The 17,682-nt window shown below is 46.1% G+C and overlaps 1 protein-coding gene across 1 annotated transcript; it reads right to left on the bottom strand.

Moving 5' to 3' along the window:
* Positions 1–8,851: 8,851 nt before the first annotated feature.
* On the bottom strand, positions 8,852–14,565 carry HHEX (hematopoietically expressed homeobox). The gene is made up of 4 exons (XM_025397020.1): positions 14,142–14,565; positions 11,958–12,136; positions 11,751–11,801; positions 8,852–9,963 (listed from the first exon to the last, which is right to left on the bottom strand). Exons 1-4 carry the CDS (start codon positions 14,500–14,502, stop codon positions 9,742–9,744), a joined length of 813 nt encoding a protein of 270 aa, XP_025252805.1. The 5' UTR covers positions 14,503–14,565; the 3' UTR covers positions 8,852–9,741.
* Between the last annotated feature and the right edge of the window lie 3,117 nt (positions 14,566–17,682).

Genomic DNA, 17,682 nt, shown 5'->3' with positions numbered 1-17,682 from the left:
CACACCATAACGTGGATGAATTTTACCAGCAAAAAACTAAAGGAATGGGCAGCCGGGCATGGTGGCTCACTCCTGTAATCCCAGCACTTCGGGAGGCCGAGGCGGGTAGACCACTTGAGGTCAGGACTTCGAGACCAGTCTGCCCAACATGGTGAAACCCCATCTCTACTAAAAATACAAAAATTTGCCAGGTGTGATGGCAGATACCTGTAATCCCAGCTACTCAGGAGGCTGAGACAGGAGAATTGCTTGAACCTGGGAGGCAAGGTTGCAGTGAGCCGAGATCACGCCACTGCACTCCAGCCTAGGTGACAGAGCAAGACTCTGTCTCAAAAAAAAAAAAAAAAAAAAAAACCAAAACCTAAAAATTAAAGGAATGGGAGATAAAAGAGAAAATACTGTGGGATTTTACTTTCATAAAGTTCAAAAATTGGCAAATGAATCTATACCATTTGGAATCAGGTTAGTGGAGTCCCTTGGAGTGGGGTTGGGGATAGTGACCTAGAAGGGGCATAAAGAGAGCTCCTTGGGATCTGGTAATGTTCTATTTCAAGATACAGATTCTAGTTACATAGTGTAGTCATGCTGTAAGCCGTACACCTATGATTTGTGAGCTTTTAAAATATATATATTATATTTTAATAAATAGTTTCTTGAAAAAAATTGACAATCCATATCTCTTGACAAATTTTACTTGTAAAAAAACTATCTTGTAAACATGCTTTAAAATACATTTGAAAAGTAAAACAAATACGAAATGTAAATATATGCAAAATGTAAATATATTTTAGTGCTCCATGTTGATACAGGATGGATAATACTGAATAATGGCTAAGATTCAGAACAATATATACCAGAAACTGCACACATAAATTCCCTGGTCACCATTAACATTGTGTTTTTCTTAATGCCTGAAATAACTTCTAAACAAGGGGCAGCTGCCTCAGGCAAAATGGTACTTAGGTGATTTTAAAGACCTTAATGAGATCAGGTAATTGCTTGGTGAAGCTAAAAATTTTACCTTCAATTAACTGATCAACAGCACCATATATCATCATAACTTCTCACTCCTTTCCACCTCCGTACTGTCAAGTCATTTCCTCTAGACGTCTGAACCTGCACTCAGGGTCCATTTTTTAAACACTTATTGAATTAGTCTGGTCTAATCTACAATTAATGGAAAGTCTGTAGTAATGCAGATTCCATAAGCAGCTAAGGAAAGTTAAAACTTTGAAAGAGCATGTGAAGCAAACACTTTCTGTTCCTTCTACACTTGTTTCTTTGCAATTCATAAAATACTTTCAGAAATAATTTTAAAACATTTGGATTTCCTGCTTCCATTTTCTGAATAGATGATGCTGATAAAAATCGTAGTGATCACAGCCCATCCCAAATAGTGTCATCTTTTTTTTCTAGGAAACTGGGTATATTTTAAATAAAACTCTTTTTTTTTTTTTTTTTTGAGACGGAGTCTCGCTCTGTCGCCCAGGCTGGAGTGCAGTGGCCGGATCTCAGCTCACTGCAAGCTCCGCCTCCCGGGTTCCCGCCATTCTCCTGCCTCAGCCTCCCGAGTAGCTGGGACTACAGGCGCCCGCCACCTCGCCCGGCTAATTTTTTTTTAATTTTTTAGTAGAGACGGGGTTTCACCGTGTTAGCCAGGATGGTCTCGATCTCCTGACCTCGTGATCCGCCCGTCTCGGCCTCCCAAAGTGCTGGGATTACAGGCTTGAGCCACCGCGCCCGGCCTTAAATAAAACTCTTGATTGAAATTGAGAAGTGTGAACTGGAAATTGAATGAAATTGCCAAGTCTGAAAGGGAAAAATGGCTAATAAAACCATAGAAGCATTTCCTCTTCAAATTTATGCTGGTAAAAAGATGGGAGAGAACATTTTCTTTTAGAGCTTGTTTAGGCTTAAATAGACCTAAATATGTCCTCCCCTCACCTGTGGCCCAAGTTGGCACCTGGCAAGTGTCTCTGCAGCACTTACAGCCCCTACCCACTATGCTTTCTGCTGTGCTCCCAAAGCCATTCAGGCAAGCTGTGTTTCTGGTGGCCAAAGAATAGGAAGTATAGTGAGAGTGCAGGGCTTGGGGAGGGAGAGAAACGGCTCTCCTTTCCTTCAGGGAGGGCACATGGCTTTCACTTTCATTCTGTAATACGATATTTATTAAAAGTTTACTGTAGGCCAAACACAGTGCTGGATGCTGGGGACACAAATAGTAAGCCATCACACTGCCATGTTCAGAGTCCCTTGTGGAACATGCCTCAATGGGCCAGATGAGAGGCAAACTTTTATATATATGGATATTTTATATATATGGATATTTTATATATATGGACATTTAAATATATATATATATATATATATTTTTTTTTTTTTGAGATGAAGTCTCATTTTGTCTCCAGGCTGGATGGAGTGCAGTGACCCCATCTCAGCTCACTGCAACCTCTGCCTCCCGGGTTCAAGTGATTCTCCTGCCTCAGCCTCCCAAGTAGCTGGGATTACAGGAGTGCACCACCATGCCCGGCTAATTTTTGTATTTTTAGTGGAGATGAGATTTCACCATGTTGGTCAGGATGGTCTTGATCTCTTGATCTCATGATCTGCCCGACTCGGCCTCCCAAAGTGCTGGGATTACAGGCATGAGCTACCACGCCTGGCCAACTTTTTTTTTTTTTTTAAACACTTTGAAAGATATAAAGTATATCTTATAATGCTCATTTCCCCAGAAAACTGAGGGGAAAATGGTACTTCACCCAGCTTATTAGTTTCCTAATGTAATAGAATAATATGTTACATACACAGAAATTGCTTATCCCCTAGACTGTATCATAATCCCTTCCAGATGTAATGCTAGACTTGAATCAAGGCAAAAGATTAAATAAGATGAGAAAAAAAAAAAAGCCTCAACTCTCTTCTTATAGCTAGAATTAGACTTGATTTGATACCTTCTCAAGAATGCAACAGATTCAATGAGGAATTTCTCATTACAACATTGACCAGTATGGTAATTGAGGTTTTGGGCTTAACTTCTCAGTGACAGTTTCCTTATCTGGAAAATGGGGTTGATAACAGCCTCTACCTCATACAGTCGTTGATGATTAAATGATATAAAGCAGGTGAAAGACTTACATAATATTTAGCAGCACATAGTACACGCTCAGTAATTCATTAATTTAACGTATGTTTAACAAGCACCTAATAGGTCAGGCTGAAGATACATAGCAGTGAACAAAACAGACAAAAATCCCTACCCTCATGATGTTCATATGTCAATGAGGACAAATAATAAATAAGGCAGTAAAAATATTATATCCAATTGCATTAAGTGAAATAGAGAAAATTAAATTGTTTTTGGGGATAGGAAGAGGAGGTTGGCACGTAGAAAGGTGGCAAGGGAAGGCCATGTCTGAAGTAGAGGAGGAGCAAGCCATGAGGCTATATCTGGGGAGAAGAGAGTTCCAGAGAGAGGAAAGTGCCAATGCAAAAACAAAGAGACCTTTGTGGTGCGTAGAAAGAACATAGGTCCACAATCCCTCATTCAAAATTCTCAAATCCAAAATCTCTGGAGTCCAGTCATGCATACTCCCTGCCCTCTTTCACCTCCAGGCCCGTGTACAGGATCGTCCTTCTCCGTGGAACAGCCTTCCTTTTCCTTTTCTCTGGTTGGGAGTCCCTGGCGGACTCTGCCACAGCATCTGCTGTCCACCCCTTATTGGAGCATCTCTCTGTGTCAGCTCCGTTACACTCTAGTGCTACTGAGTGCCTGGACCCTAGAGACACAGGGATTATTACTCTTCTACTTATGTTATTTTTTTAAATTATTTTTTGAGATGGAGTCCCGCTTTGTCGCCCAGGCTGGAGTGCAGTGGCTCACTGCAACCTCCACCTCCCAGGTTCAAGTGATTCTCCTGCCTCAGCCTCCTGAGTAGCTGGGATTACAGGCACCTGCCACCACACCGTGCCAATTTTTGTATTTGTTTTAACAGAGGCGGGGTTTCACCATGTTGGCCAGGCTGGTCTTGAACTCCTGACCTCAAATCATCTGCCTGCCTCCGCCTCCCAAAGTGCTGGGATCACAGGCATGAGCCACCGTGCCCGGCCTATGTTATTATTATTGCTTGTTTTGTTTTGTTTAAAAAAAAAAAAATCCCTGGTGGGATGGGAGCAACGCATTAGGACTCCAGCAACATTTCCCTCAAACAGGATTCTCACCTCAGCTAAAAGTTGAACATTTCTAGTCCAAAGAGCGGAGATTAGTCATTTTCTATTCTAAATGGGGAAGTAAACTGAATGAAGATGAGGAATCCTAAAAGGGAAGGGGGAAAAAAGAGAAAGGGAATGAATAAGATGAGGAAGGAAAAGTGGGGAGCAGAAGGATGGAAGGGCATGAACCATGAAAGAAAAACATAAACAAGGTTATGAGCATGTCTTACTGCAAGCGTCTGCGAGCATCAGGGGAGGGATCCTCTACTGTTAACTGTTTCCCATACTTGTTCATCTATGAAGTTGTCTTCAGAGAGAATGAGATTTTTGAATACTTACGGTTTTTCAAGGACACCAAACTCACCTTCCAAAATAAAAAGGAGTCTAAGGAATGCTTAGAAAATATGTTTTAAACAAATGTTTTTAAAGTGGGAAGCGGCCTCATTGGCTTTCATGTGGAAAGTCGCCTGATACTGGCAGTGACTTTTTTTTTTTTTTTTTAAGTAGCGACGCAGGAAAGTGTTCGGCTGCTCGCGGCGACGGCCGGATGCTCCAAAGTCAAGATCCTCCGCAGACAGGAAATGCCTCTGCCAGCTCCAAGGTCCCTTCGCCGCAGCCCTCCAGAGAGATTTGTGTACATCCGACTGAATAGGTTTCCCGCCTGCAACTGCGAACCCAAGAGCTATCTCAGAAGAAGGGAATCACTCGGGCTGTCTAGCTTTTCTGACTGACACTCGGGGCCCACGGCGGGCCAGGGACGGACGCTTTCCGCTCTAGGAACTGAGGGACGTAGGCAGAGGATGCCGGTGTCCCCCGGGGCTCCGGCCAGCAAGAGAAGGGTAGGGGGTTCCATCTCCCCTGCTGCGAGCCATGCTTGTATCCACAACGGGGTGATTCTGGTTTTCCTACAGCCACATGTGAAGGGGTAACTGCTCTTCTGTAGACCTGGGGTCTCAGATCTTTGGGTGAGTGGGAGGAGTCTCCAAAGTGCTTCTTATCTGGAGTTATCAGCAATACCAAAAAATACATATCAAGGGACAAAATTAGATTAGACATATACGGAGCCCAACTGGGACTGAAAAATAAATGGCAGTCCAACCTGATTATTTTGACCACAAAATACTGAACTAATCATTTCTTTTTTTTCTTTTTTTCTTTTTTCTTTTTTTTCTTTTTTTGAGACAGAGGCTCACGCTGTAACCCAGGCTGGAGTGCAGTGGCATGATCTCAGCTCGCTGCAACCTCTGCCTCCTGGGTTCAAGCCATTCTCCTGCCTCAGCCTACCGAGTAGCTGGGATTACAGGTGCGTGCCACCATGCCCAGCTAATTTTGTAGTTTTAGTAGAGACAGAGTTTCACCATGTTGGCCAGGCTTGTCCCAAACTCCTGACCTCAAGTGATCTGCCCACCTTGGCCTCCCAAAGTGCTGGATTACAGGCATGAGCCACCATGCCCAGCTTGAACTCCCAATCATTTAGAAGCATCCTGGGTGATTGTTTGGTATTCACATTCTGTCCCATATTGTAAGTAGTCACATAAGTACCTCTAATCACAGATTTAAAGGATCATTGATTAGTAGATCTTGAAAAAAAATCAAAATCAGGAGATTTTGAGTTCATCAGCTTCCACATGCCAATATATCTGGAGTGGGAATTTTGGTGTCTTCTGTCCCTAGCAAAATGCATTTTCCCCAAGTCCAAATAAGTTTTCTTGAATCCCTGTCTGCCCCCATTAACTAAGATGAGTATTCACAGTAATGAAAACCACACACACACACACACAAGCTTGTCAGAAAAGTTGAAAGAGAAAAGGTACTTTCACTATCAGAGATGGTTTCCTCTTTTCCCACAAGATGTCTTATCAGCTTTCGCCCTGAGAAAACCATAAAAAGTAAGAAAAAGAAATGTTATGCAATAGTTCTCTGAATAAAATACTACACAGTAGGCTAGTCATCTCTAAAAGTGATATTGTTTAAAGAGTCAAAGTACATCATCCAACAAAATCAATATCATATTAAGTTAGAAAGGGTTCTGAATATCAAAGACCAATGAACTGAATAACTTAAAGTATAAGTACACGACCCAGGGGATTAATCACACACTGTCATGGTGAAATTAGGGCAATTCTTCCAATCATTAACGTTTTGCTTACAAAAATGTGCTTTTCTGTTTGTCTTTCTGCTAAATGATAACCGTTTTCAAGTTGAATCTCCTGATAAAAAGAGTTAAAAACAAGACAGGAGTTGTGCTGTAAAGGTCATACGTGCTGCTTCGACATGAAATAGCCAAAAGACAAACAAATGAAAAATGCCCGGATCGTAGGAGGAATTTCTAAATCTTCATTGGCAATCTGCAATGGGGTACTTCAGAAAAGTGAATGCCTACCTGTGTCCTGAGAATATTGCACCTCCTCCAGTTAACATGCTCTTGATTCTTAAGGACATGTTTAGATTCAGAATGGGAGCGACTTGAAGAGAGTTAAGATAAGCTTGAAACTGGAAAGCAGCCTGATTTCAGGGAATTGTCAACTTTAAAACTAGATTTTACCCCTCAAATTTTCTAGTGTCAATCAATACATTAGTCTGTATTTCTCTGCTGAATAGTCATGATACAGTTACTCTCAAGAATAAACATTAACCAGGGTTTATCTCCAGAAGTGAAACACACACACAGGTTTCAGGATTACTTTAATATTACATCCATAAGCCTCCCATTCTCCAAAAATCTGATACGGACAATCCCATTTTCAGACGAGACAGATTATGACCTTTGAAACCCTGATGTAATCTGTTAGGCAGGGTCTGGAGCTTGGAGCCTACAGCTGATGGGAAGGGAAACTCTCCCTCTGGGTGGCCACTTTGGGTGCCAAGGCTGAGGAGACATGGGGAGTAGGGAGAACAATAATGACAGCATGAACTGAGTTGGGAATTTGGGAGCTGGAAGGGGTTCGTGTGGTTCAACTAGACCATCTTCATTCTACAAATGATTTGAGGCCAATAACTAAAACACCAACCCAAATCTTCCAAGTCTAACCACACCTCTCTGCTTAAGGGCTAGTACTGCTTTTCTCAGAAATCTTAATTCCCCTGCAATTCTAGGGGCCTTCTTAGAATCCCAGCACTTTGGGAGGCCGAGACGGGCGGATCACGAGGTCAGGAGATCGAGACCATCCTGGCTAACACGGTGAAACCCCGTCTCTACTAAAAAATACAAAAACTAGCTGGGCGAAGTGGCGGGCGCCTGTGGTCCCAGCTACTCGGGAGGCTGAGGCAGGAGAATGGCGTGAACCCGGGAGGCGGAGCTTGCAGTGAGCTGAGATCGGCCACCGCACTCCAGCCTGGACGACAGAGCCAGACTCAGTCTCAAAAAAAAAAAAAAAAAAAAAAAAAAGAATCTAAGGAAGCAGGATATGACAAGTCCCTAAGAGCAATGACTTTTTCACTGTCTTCATCTGAGTGTCCATATCTGGGGGTACCACAGCCCTGGGAGCCAGGCCAGGGGTAGGGGGCATTCCTTCACAAGTCCTTAGCCAGGAGGTACCCAACTCTCCAACTAGAGGCCTCCATGGAGGCCAAGGCTAGAGAGAGAGATTTCCAGACCTCTCCCGAAAAGGTCTCTGTCATGGTTTACCTGGAATGTCAGAGACCTGATGGCTCAGCTAGGCAAGCAGCTGGCACAGACTAGCAATACCCTGAAGAGTCAGAAACCTGGGCCCCCACACCCACCTAACCTCAGCACCCCATTCTCCCTCCATCTCATAGTGTCCCCTCCTCCACCCTGCATCCTGGGCTCAGCCATCAAACCTCACTCCCACTAGCCTGGATAAGCCCCGCGTTCTTCTGTTCCCCCTCGCCTTTCCTTCCTCTCAGGCCTCCGCCCCAGCCTCTTGCTGGCCAGAGTTACCCGGGGGAAGCAGGTGGGAGGGAGGAGTGCCGGTCCCAGCTGCTTCTTCCACACCCTCAAGCGCTTATATCAGTGGTTCCCCAGGGGTGGTGTCCGGGCCCGCAGCTTTGGTGTCACCTCAGCGCTTGCTGGAAATACAAATTCCCGGTCCCAGCCCAGTCCTAACAGATCAGAACTCCAGGAACAGGGCTGGCAATGAGTTTCCACAAGCCCTGCAGGAGGTTCTGAAGTTCCCCGGGTTCGAGAACCGCTCTCAGTGCAAACCACCTCCCCACTCCTCTCGGCCAGGGTCCCCCATCCCCCCACACGAACCTCCCCACCGCGGGCCCAGCGGTGCGGAGCAGGCTCCTGAGCCCCGGCCACGGAGAGATGACGCGGTGTTGACTCAGCCGGTCAAGGACGGCGAGGGCCAGCCCGGGGGCTGAGGCGAATCGATGGGGTCCAGACAGTCCCGCGCTTCGCAGCGTAGCGGGCCTGGGCCTCGGCTCTTCCCGTCGCCTGGCGTGCCCGGGACTCGAACCTGCCCAGCTCGCCATCCGCCGGCAGGAGCAGAGCCCCAAGGCAAACGCCCCGGGAGAGACCCCAACCCACATTCCAAGCACCCAGCCACGGTCCCGGGCCTCAGAGCGAGGGCCCCAAGATGCAGCTCCAGTCACTTCCTGTCCCCAGAGCCCAGCACCACGCCAGGCACCCAGGAGGTCAAGAAAAGGTATGCAGATTTTTTAAATCAAAGAATTAGACTTGCAACGAGGTCAGTCGTCCCACGGATGGCTTTATTTTACAGTCAAGTTACTTATTTAAAAAAAACATTTTGGCCATTTTTTTTTTTTACAGTGAACAATTCTATATACACATTATAAACATTGTTTGATATAAAACAGTATCTACAATCTACTTACATTTAATTAAGCTGTGACTTCTAGTTCATCTGCGATTAATTTTAGTCAGGTCAGTTTCTCTGCTTGAATTGGGAGGTACTATCCCCTTAACACCTTGGTCAAACAGGTACTAAGTGATAGTGCAAAACAAGCATTTAAGATTCTTATCAGCTATATCTCTGACAAAAAGAACACACATCTCTGAGACAAGAGCTCTGAAATGGTTTTGGATTTAAGACACCAGTATAAGAATGTCATATAAAAGTAAAGAATGTTTTCATTTTAAAATACTCCAAGGCTGCCTGAAATGTAGGCACCTCTGGATTTGGGGTATCCCTTTGCCTTTCCATTAAGTGGGAGATACACAGATTACAGAAAAGACATTCAAGAAGGTCCTATTAAAACCCTTAAAGCTGTAACTTAAAAATTTAAATTTAACAAAAAGCTCAAAATTACTTTTTTATAAATAGTGAAAACAACTTATTTTTTTTTAAAAGGGGGATGAATTTAATCACTACAATGTCACTTTATGAAAACCACCTAAGATCGGTACATAAACTATTTGTTAAGTCAAAATCAAGGTCTCCATGTAGGTTTGTTAACTGAGCAGTGCACCAAATATTTTTAGGTTTCCAGAATACCAGAAAATTGATTCCCTTTCTTATATAGCCTTCCAGTTCTTCTATGAAGATTTTCTGTAGCAAAATATTATTCCTAAATCCAGTTTTCTGAACATGCCAATGCCAGTGGTCATCATCCAGCATTAAAATAGCCTTTATCGCCCTCAATGTCCACTTCCTGATCAGAATCCTCTGAAATCTCTGATTCAAGGTCTTCCTGGGAGGCAGGGGAGGGCGAACATTGAGAGCTATCCAAAGAAGCACCTTTATTCTGTTCACTGGGCAAATCTTGCCTCTGATCACAGGAACTGTCCAAATTTTCCAGTTCTTCTTTTTTATTGCTTTGAGGGTTCTCCTGAATAAAGGAAATGAAAATGGAGATTGGAAGGATCATAAAATATGGATAGTGAGAGGAATATATCAAAATGTCTCCTCATCCGATTCCATCTTTTAATTTTTAGTTTACTGTTTTTAGTTTATAATCTTATTCAGGAGATACATACTTGTGCTTTTCTCTCACTTTGTAAGAAAAGTTTCTGTCATATCAAAGATTATATGCTTAAAAGATGAGAACCAATCATGAACATAAGTGTGATATATTACACCAATTGAACATGAATTCTGGTTACTTAATACCAGCCCAGACCCATGGTTTCAATATTCTCAAAAGTTTAAGGGGGAAAGAAAATCCGATCTCTACAGATACACCTTAACTTCATTCTTTAAATATTTAAACACCTTGCCAATTAACAGTCTTTCCGACATTTTAAAAATAAGAATGCTAAATGGTGAATTAAGAATAAAGTTTCAAAATTATTAGACTGGATTTTTTTCATTCATTTTCTGGAGCAAATTTATAAACATCTACATGTGTAAATGTATAACAAGTTAAAAAATCATGGCAAAGAAAAAAATGTGTATCTGGAAGAAGGCTGCCAACTGAGAACGTAGACAATTAGCTACAATTTACTTAAAATCTGGGGCAAATTTCTGGGAAATATCCCCATATTACATAGAAACCACTATTTTTAAGGTCTCTGGTAAACTAGAGTCAAGCCTTTGACCAAGAACTATTAAGTATATAAGCTAGTGAATTTTTAATCCTATGCTTGTCTAAAATGCATATAAATACTACACAGAAATATTACAACATCTATTTGTTATATAGTTGCAAGCCTATAGTCTCAACAAATAGATGTACAAGGTCACAAATTGAGAGTGAATCTGCAAATATTTAAATCACATTACAGTAATGAAATTACAGGAATTTTATTTTCTATTTCAAAATATTCTTTGGGACACTTTCTTTTTAATGAAAAAGTAATGATCAATAAATTTTAAAATCCACTTTGCTTTAAATTTCTCTACTCATTGTTTCAAAGTATTTATTATAAACTACATATACAATGACAAGTGAACAATTCAGCAATTATCAGATAACTATGGAGAATATATCCAGATTAGGACATCAAAAATGAATGTTTAGCTTTAAGTCAATAGACCTTCTTTTAAAAAACCAAATTAGCCTTTACTTTTTATCGCATATTGCGAAACAAGGTCACTGGAAGAAAGACTGTTAGAAAGTTTAAGCTACTTTTCAAACAGGCTTGAATATTTTCTTACAAGTTTTATATTTCATTTTAAGAGCTGGCATTAGATGGAAAATAATTTTTAAACTCCCTGACATTTAATTCTTCTAAAAAAACAGTGCAAACAAAACTTAAAGGTGTTTGTTTCTTTATATTTACCCTTGAGTTCTGCCTGGTTTTATTATGGCTGTGTAAATAAAAGAAACAATTTTCTCCCAAAGATAACTGCTTAAGTCATTTACTGTCAATTACTTTATCTTTCCTGCGTTAATTAGATAAACAACATATGGGATTTATAAAACAATTAGCTGGGAGTTTTACTAGCCAGTGTGTGAAAACCCAAGCATAATTGATATAGGAACCCCATTAGGTGCTTTTAGCATTACTGCCACCTGAGCAACTCATCCTGAATTTCAGCAGGACTATTTGTCTTTTTAATCAAGGTGAAGAGGTTAAATAGTCTCTTAAATGACTTTTGCATACAACCCATAACAGCCTTGCACTGAGATAACGTGATAAAAATATTTCCATAGAAACAGAACCATGTCCATACCTGTTTTAATCTCCTCCATTTAGCGCGTCGATTCTGAAACCAGGTTTTGACCTACAGGAAAGAGAGAAAGAAAACTTGCCACGAGCCCGCATCGGGACGTGCCAGAGGGCAGGGTGGCTCCTCGCCTCTCTCTCGGTGACCCGGCGACCCCTGCCCCAGAAGCCTTCCCTTCCCGGGAGGCGGCCCCAGGCCCCCGAACGAGCTCACCTGTCTCTCGCTGAGCTGCAGCATCTTGGCCAGACGCTTCCTTTCGGGCGGAGAGAGATATTTCTGCGTCTCGAACTTCTTCTCCAGCTCGATGGTCTGGTCGTTGGAGAACCTCACCTGGCCGCCTTTCCTTTTATGCAGAGGCCTCTGCAAGAAGGGGCTCCAGAGTAGAGGTTTGCCTGCGGGCGGAAAGAGCGACGCTCACCCACGGCCCTGGAGCGGCCTGGTCAGACCCCAGAGCTGCCGGGCCCAGGGGATGACAAAGGTTGGCCAGGAGGCCACCCAACCAGACACGTTCACATACACCCACCGGCACGTGGACCTAACACGTTCCCATCAACACATAAACATACCCAAAGTCACACCCGACACCGCAGATGCACACAGCCTTGTACACACACACACAGACACACAGCCGTCACACCTAGAACTAAATCCAGACATATCTTTAACCCCGAAAAAAATGCGCACTACCTGCTGGTTTTACAATACCATGACCCTCTTTCACCAGTGGATCTCGGATTTATACATAACTTTTTGCCCCGTTGGATCTCCCTTGGTGGGCCGCACTTTCGAACACCGGGTGTGTGCGTGTTGGGGAGGAGCGGGGCTGCTGCACCGCCAAGGCCTGGCTGCGCGGGAAGCGCTCCGGCCCGGACGCCCGCATTAGGCCGCGCGAGGAGCCTCCAATCCTGGCTGGGGGAGCCGCGGCCTCCTCTGATTTCACACCCAGCCCGCGGGGGCGGCCAGTTAAAGCCACCCCATGGGCTATGGCAACATTTCCGTCAATGTGTTTCCTGTTGGTCTAGCTCGAAAAACCCTTTGCTTCCTCCTGCGCGGTCCCAGCAGTAACCCAAGGAAACTCAGGGCGCACTGTGAAAACGTTAGCCCCCAGGTCCGGCCCGGCTGAGGGTCCCGCTCCAGCCCCGACAGGCGACCACAACCAGGCTCGGGCCGCATCATCAAACCCTCGAGGCTGGAATCAGACAGGATAACAACTGAAAATCATAAAAAGATGAACTAAAAATACAATCCCCCTCCCTGTAACGGCGAGAAGGTAAGGTAGAGGGCCGAGCTAGAGGCCGCGCCATAATAATGGCGACATTAAAATGCTAATTAAGACGTTAATTGTTTTCAGGGTCCCTACTGAAGCTTCTAATAACAGAGTTCATTTAAAACTCTAGAGGCGCCCCGTTTCCTTATTTACCCTAGGGCTCCAGACCTCGAAGGCGCCAAGGGTCACCCACAGCGCGGACCACGGGCGGCTTATTTCTTAGGCCGCACAGTGAGGGGACAAGCCCCGAAGTTCTGGAATATATGCCCTATGTGTCCCTGCTTCCCTTCCTAACTGGCGACCAGCAGCTGCTGCTTCCTACTCCCAAAGTAGTGTCGGTCGGTGTGTCCGTCAGTGTGCAGGCCTGCACCTCAACGCTTTGAAAGCTAGCATTGTTTTTTCGAGATTTTGCTTGCGTCAGGCTTCAGACTGGTGCAAAACAGCCTCGAAAAAAAAAATAGGAAGCAACTGGTTATTTTAGCTGCCATAAAGTCACATCCCACACAGAGGAAATGAACAATATCAGAAAAACGGATCCCGGCTATCAGAAGTCGAGTGTTTCCTGAATTTGTCTGTATTGAGGATGTCGATAAAATAATCAGCAGCGTGCACTACTCCGGGGGAAGGGTCTGCTTCATGCAGCCAGGAAAACACTTAACAGCTTCTGAAACCAGATTTACTCCTATCGAGAACTCAAGATTTCCTGTATGAACGGAAAGGGTCAGGCTCTTTCACTGCACAAGCCTGTTGAACCAGGTCCAGCCCCGTAGTCACCGGGGCCCGGCTGCCCCACGGGGGCCGGCCCAGGCGCCTCGACGCCCCTTTCCCCATCCCTCCCGCTAAGGGAGCCCCACCCCGGGTGACACGCGCGGTCCACGGCTGCTCTCGCCGCGAGGTCTATCGCCGGCCCGCGGGCCCCGACGCCTGCAAGGTGCAGGAAAACCAATCTGAGTCACGGTGCGGTCAGCCCCGGCCGCGCGCCTCCTGTCGCCGCGCGTGCCCCACAGCCGATTTTCCATCGCTTTTGCCACAGCCGTCTACGGCCTGCCCTCTTCGCCCCCTTGGCCTCCCCGGCGCTGCCACCTGCCGGGTGGCGCCTCCTCACCCCCACCCTCGCCCGGCCGCCTTACCCAGGGGGTCGTGGCGGAGCAGGGCGTGCGTGTAGTCGTTCACCGTCCGCGGGAAGGGGTAGAGAGGGCCCCCGAAGCCGCCGGGTCCGTAGGCAGCGGCCAGTGCGGCGGCGGAGTGGTGCGAGAAGGCGGGGTGGATCGGCGTGGGCTCGTACACCGGGGTCCGGTAGGGGGACACGAGGCTGGTGAAGGAGGAGTTGGGGGACGGCAGCGTGGGGGCGGGCGTGGGCGCGGCGGGCCCGCGGCCCAGGATGTCTTCGATGTAAAAGGGCGTCGGGTGTGCTGGCTGCAGCAGCGGCGTGGGCGCATACAGCGGCACCCCCACGGCGCCCGCCGCCGGCCCGGGGTGCGGGTACTGCATGGCTCCGCCGCGCTTCGGCCCCTCGCAGAGCTACTAGCTCGCGCCGCGGCGCTACATTTATCCGCGCTCCGCGCTCCCGGCGATAGGCTCCGCCGGCCGCGGGGTGGGGCCGCGCTCGCTGGCCCCTTCCTGCCGCCGGGCCCTGCGGCCAATGGCGCGGGGCCCCAGGAGCTGCCGCCCGCCCCCACCCCGGCCCGCCCAGCCTGCCGAGCTCCCCGCCCCTGGGACGCGCTTGCTCCCAGGCTCCGGGGACCTGGCTCCCTGGTGCCCCGCCGCCGCCGTCGCCCCTCGGGGCTCCAGGCACCCCGGCTGAGGACGCCCTCGAGGGAAGTCCGGGGCCGCGTGCGTCGGGGGAGGCGCGAGGAAGGCGGCCGCCTGGAGTGCGGGCTCCAGCGGCCCTGTCCGCAGTCCCGAGGCACCTCTGCCGAAATTCGGGAGCGCCGTCCGGCCCCGGGCCCGGGGTGGCAGCAGGCGTTTCCAGGCGGGGAGCAGCGGGACTCGGCGGGAGCAGAGGCCGCTGGCCTAAGACGCCTTCCCAGTGGGTGCGCTCCCTGGATTAACAGTGGCGCTGGCTGTCACCCCGGCCGTCTCCCGAGCTCAGAGCGGGACAGCGCCCTGGGTTCCTAGGGCTGCTCCGCGGCCCTTAGCTGCGGCTCGGCGGGGTTCGGATGGCTGGCTTTCAGGTGCTGCGGGCTCTTGGCCGCTCCACCCGGTTTCATTTGGAGGCCTCGGACTCAAGCCACTTCCGCGAGGATGCTGGCAGAAGCCGCACCGAGCAGCAATCAAGGGGAGACCCGGGTTCTACAGCGCCGGGCGGAGGCTGTGCAGTCTACAATCCAGTGGGGGCTGCTCCGTGTCTTTTCTGCCGGCTCTTGAGGGTCGCAGCTGCGCGCAGTCTGGCTCTCTGGTTTTGCACGTGTTTTCTATTGAGGCAGTCCGTACCGCTGGCCGGTATGGCCTCGGCTCTGTGCGGCTCCACTCGCCTGCGGGGCAAGGGGGCATTTTCTTGATTGACGCCCTCCTGCGGTCGTCACACCTCGCGGTGAGCGGTTTCTGCTAAGGTGCTCCATTAATCGTGGAAATGGAAAGACTTCCCAGCTTTTTCCCAGCTTTTTCTACTGAGACTTCTCAGGTTTTAAAGTTTATAATTTGGAACTATTTGTCCAAACGCAGCGGGACCACAGTAGGAAGAGGCGTGGACTGTGAGCCTGACCGCCTGTTCGAGTTTCACTTCGCACATTTTTGTTGAGCAACTAGTGTGTGCCAGCAGTGAAAAGGACAGATGTAGTCCCTCTCCTCACGGAGACAGGAAACAAATTTTAATACATGTATGTGCTAGGAAGGAGATGTACATAATGATCTAAAACCTGTAACAAGGGGACATCAGCTATCTGGGGGACATTAAGGAAGGGAAAAACTTCCCAAGAATTGATGTTTGAAAAGCGAGTAGGTGTCAGCAAGCCCAGGGTGCTTTCACATTCCAAGTCCAGAGAACAGCATGTGAGCGTTGTTAGTTAATGCAACTTTCATCAAGTCACCATCCCTGAGTTTTTCTCACCTGAAACATTTGAGACTTGGCCTAAAGGCTCCTAATCTTTTTAGGGTAGTGTTAACAGGTATCTTTCAGAATCTAAGGACAGACAAGAGCTACAAGCCCAGACAAACTCAGAAATGTACTACACTGTCATTCGAGTTAAAGCATGTTGGGGGTAGGTAAGAATATAATTGCTCTATTATATAGTATATATAAATTATAATTTTATATATGATATAAACTATCTCTGGAAGGATAACGAACATTGGTTGACTATGAAGAAAGGGATGGATTGGAGGGAACATGTATGGCTGTGAATATTTGGAGACTTGCACTAGATGGATGTATGACCTATTTGTCGTATAAGTCCTTGAAGAAGTGACTGATTCTAGGTCTAGGGCAAGAAAAGTACAAGGTAAGCTCAAAGACATCTTGTGCCAGAAACCGTGAAAAGAAAATAGGGACCACCTTGGAGTGGTTTCCATCGGCAAAATTTGGGGTGATTTAAGCTTTAAAAATACATTATAGATTTATACCACTTTGAATATAACAATTCGTGAGTCCGTAGTGGTACTCAGAGGGGGAAACGTGCAGTGGATGTGAAAGCTGGAAGAATGCCAGCTAACAGATGCAGAAAAATTGGTACAATCAAAAAACGTAATAATTCTTTCAAGAAAGAGTCATCATCAACTAACGAGTGAAATGTTGAGGATGAGGATTTTCACAAGGCCTCATAATATCATCCCAATTAACTGGATTCTAGATTTTAAAAAACTATAAAAGACATTGCTTTTTATGGGGGGATAATGGGGACAAACTATGAAGTATATGTTAGTTGACATTATTAATATTCTTTTAGATATGATATTGGTATTGTAAGTTACTTTGGAAAATGTCTGCGATCTTGGGAGTTGCAAGCTAAAGTGTTTAGGGGTGATGGGTCATATCTGCAGCTTACTTTCATATGCTTCAATATATACATATATGTGCACACACATCTACATGTATATTTATACACACATATCTATGTATATGCACATAGATGTATATATAAAGAGGGAGATATCACAGGTTCAGTTCCAGACCACTTCAATAAATAAACATAGCAATAAAGCAAGTCACATGAATTCGTTGGTTTCCCAGTGCATATAAAGGAGGTTATCTTTATACTGTATTCAGTGTTCAATAGCATTATGTCTGAAAAAACAATGTACATACCTTAATTTAAAAATACTTTGTTACTAAAAAAAATTGCTAACTATCGGCAAGGGGTGTTAGCTCATGCCTGTAATCCTAGTACTTTGGGAGGCCAAGGCCAGTGGATCACTTGAGGTCATGAGTTCAAGACCAGCCTGGCCAATATAGTAAAACCCCGTGTCTACTAAAAATACAAAAATTAGCCGGAAATTGCTTGAATCCGGGAGGAAGAGGTTGCAGTGAGCTGAGATCATGCTACTACACTCCAGCCTGGGCAACAGAATGAGACTCCATCTCAAAAAAGAAAAAATTGCTAACAATCATCTGTGCCTTCAGCAAGTCATAATCTTTTTGCTTTTGAGGGGTGTTGCCTTGATGTGGATGACTGCAGGGTGGGAGGCACAGAAGGTTGGGGTGGCTGTGGCAATTCCTTAAAGACAACAATGAAG

The sequence above is a fragment of the Theropithecus gelada genome, chromosome 9 (genome assembly GCF_003255815.1).
Source record: "Theropithecus gelada isolate Dixy chromosome 9, Tgel_1.0, whole genome shotgun sequence".
Taxonomy (NCBI): domain Eukaryota; kingdom Metazoa; phylum Chordata; class Mammalia; order Primates; family Cercopithecidae; genus Theropithecus; species Theropithecus gelada.
The sequence above is the reverse complement of the archived record's forward strand: the minus strand, read 5'-3'. Positions and strand labels throughout refer to the sequence as shown.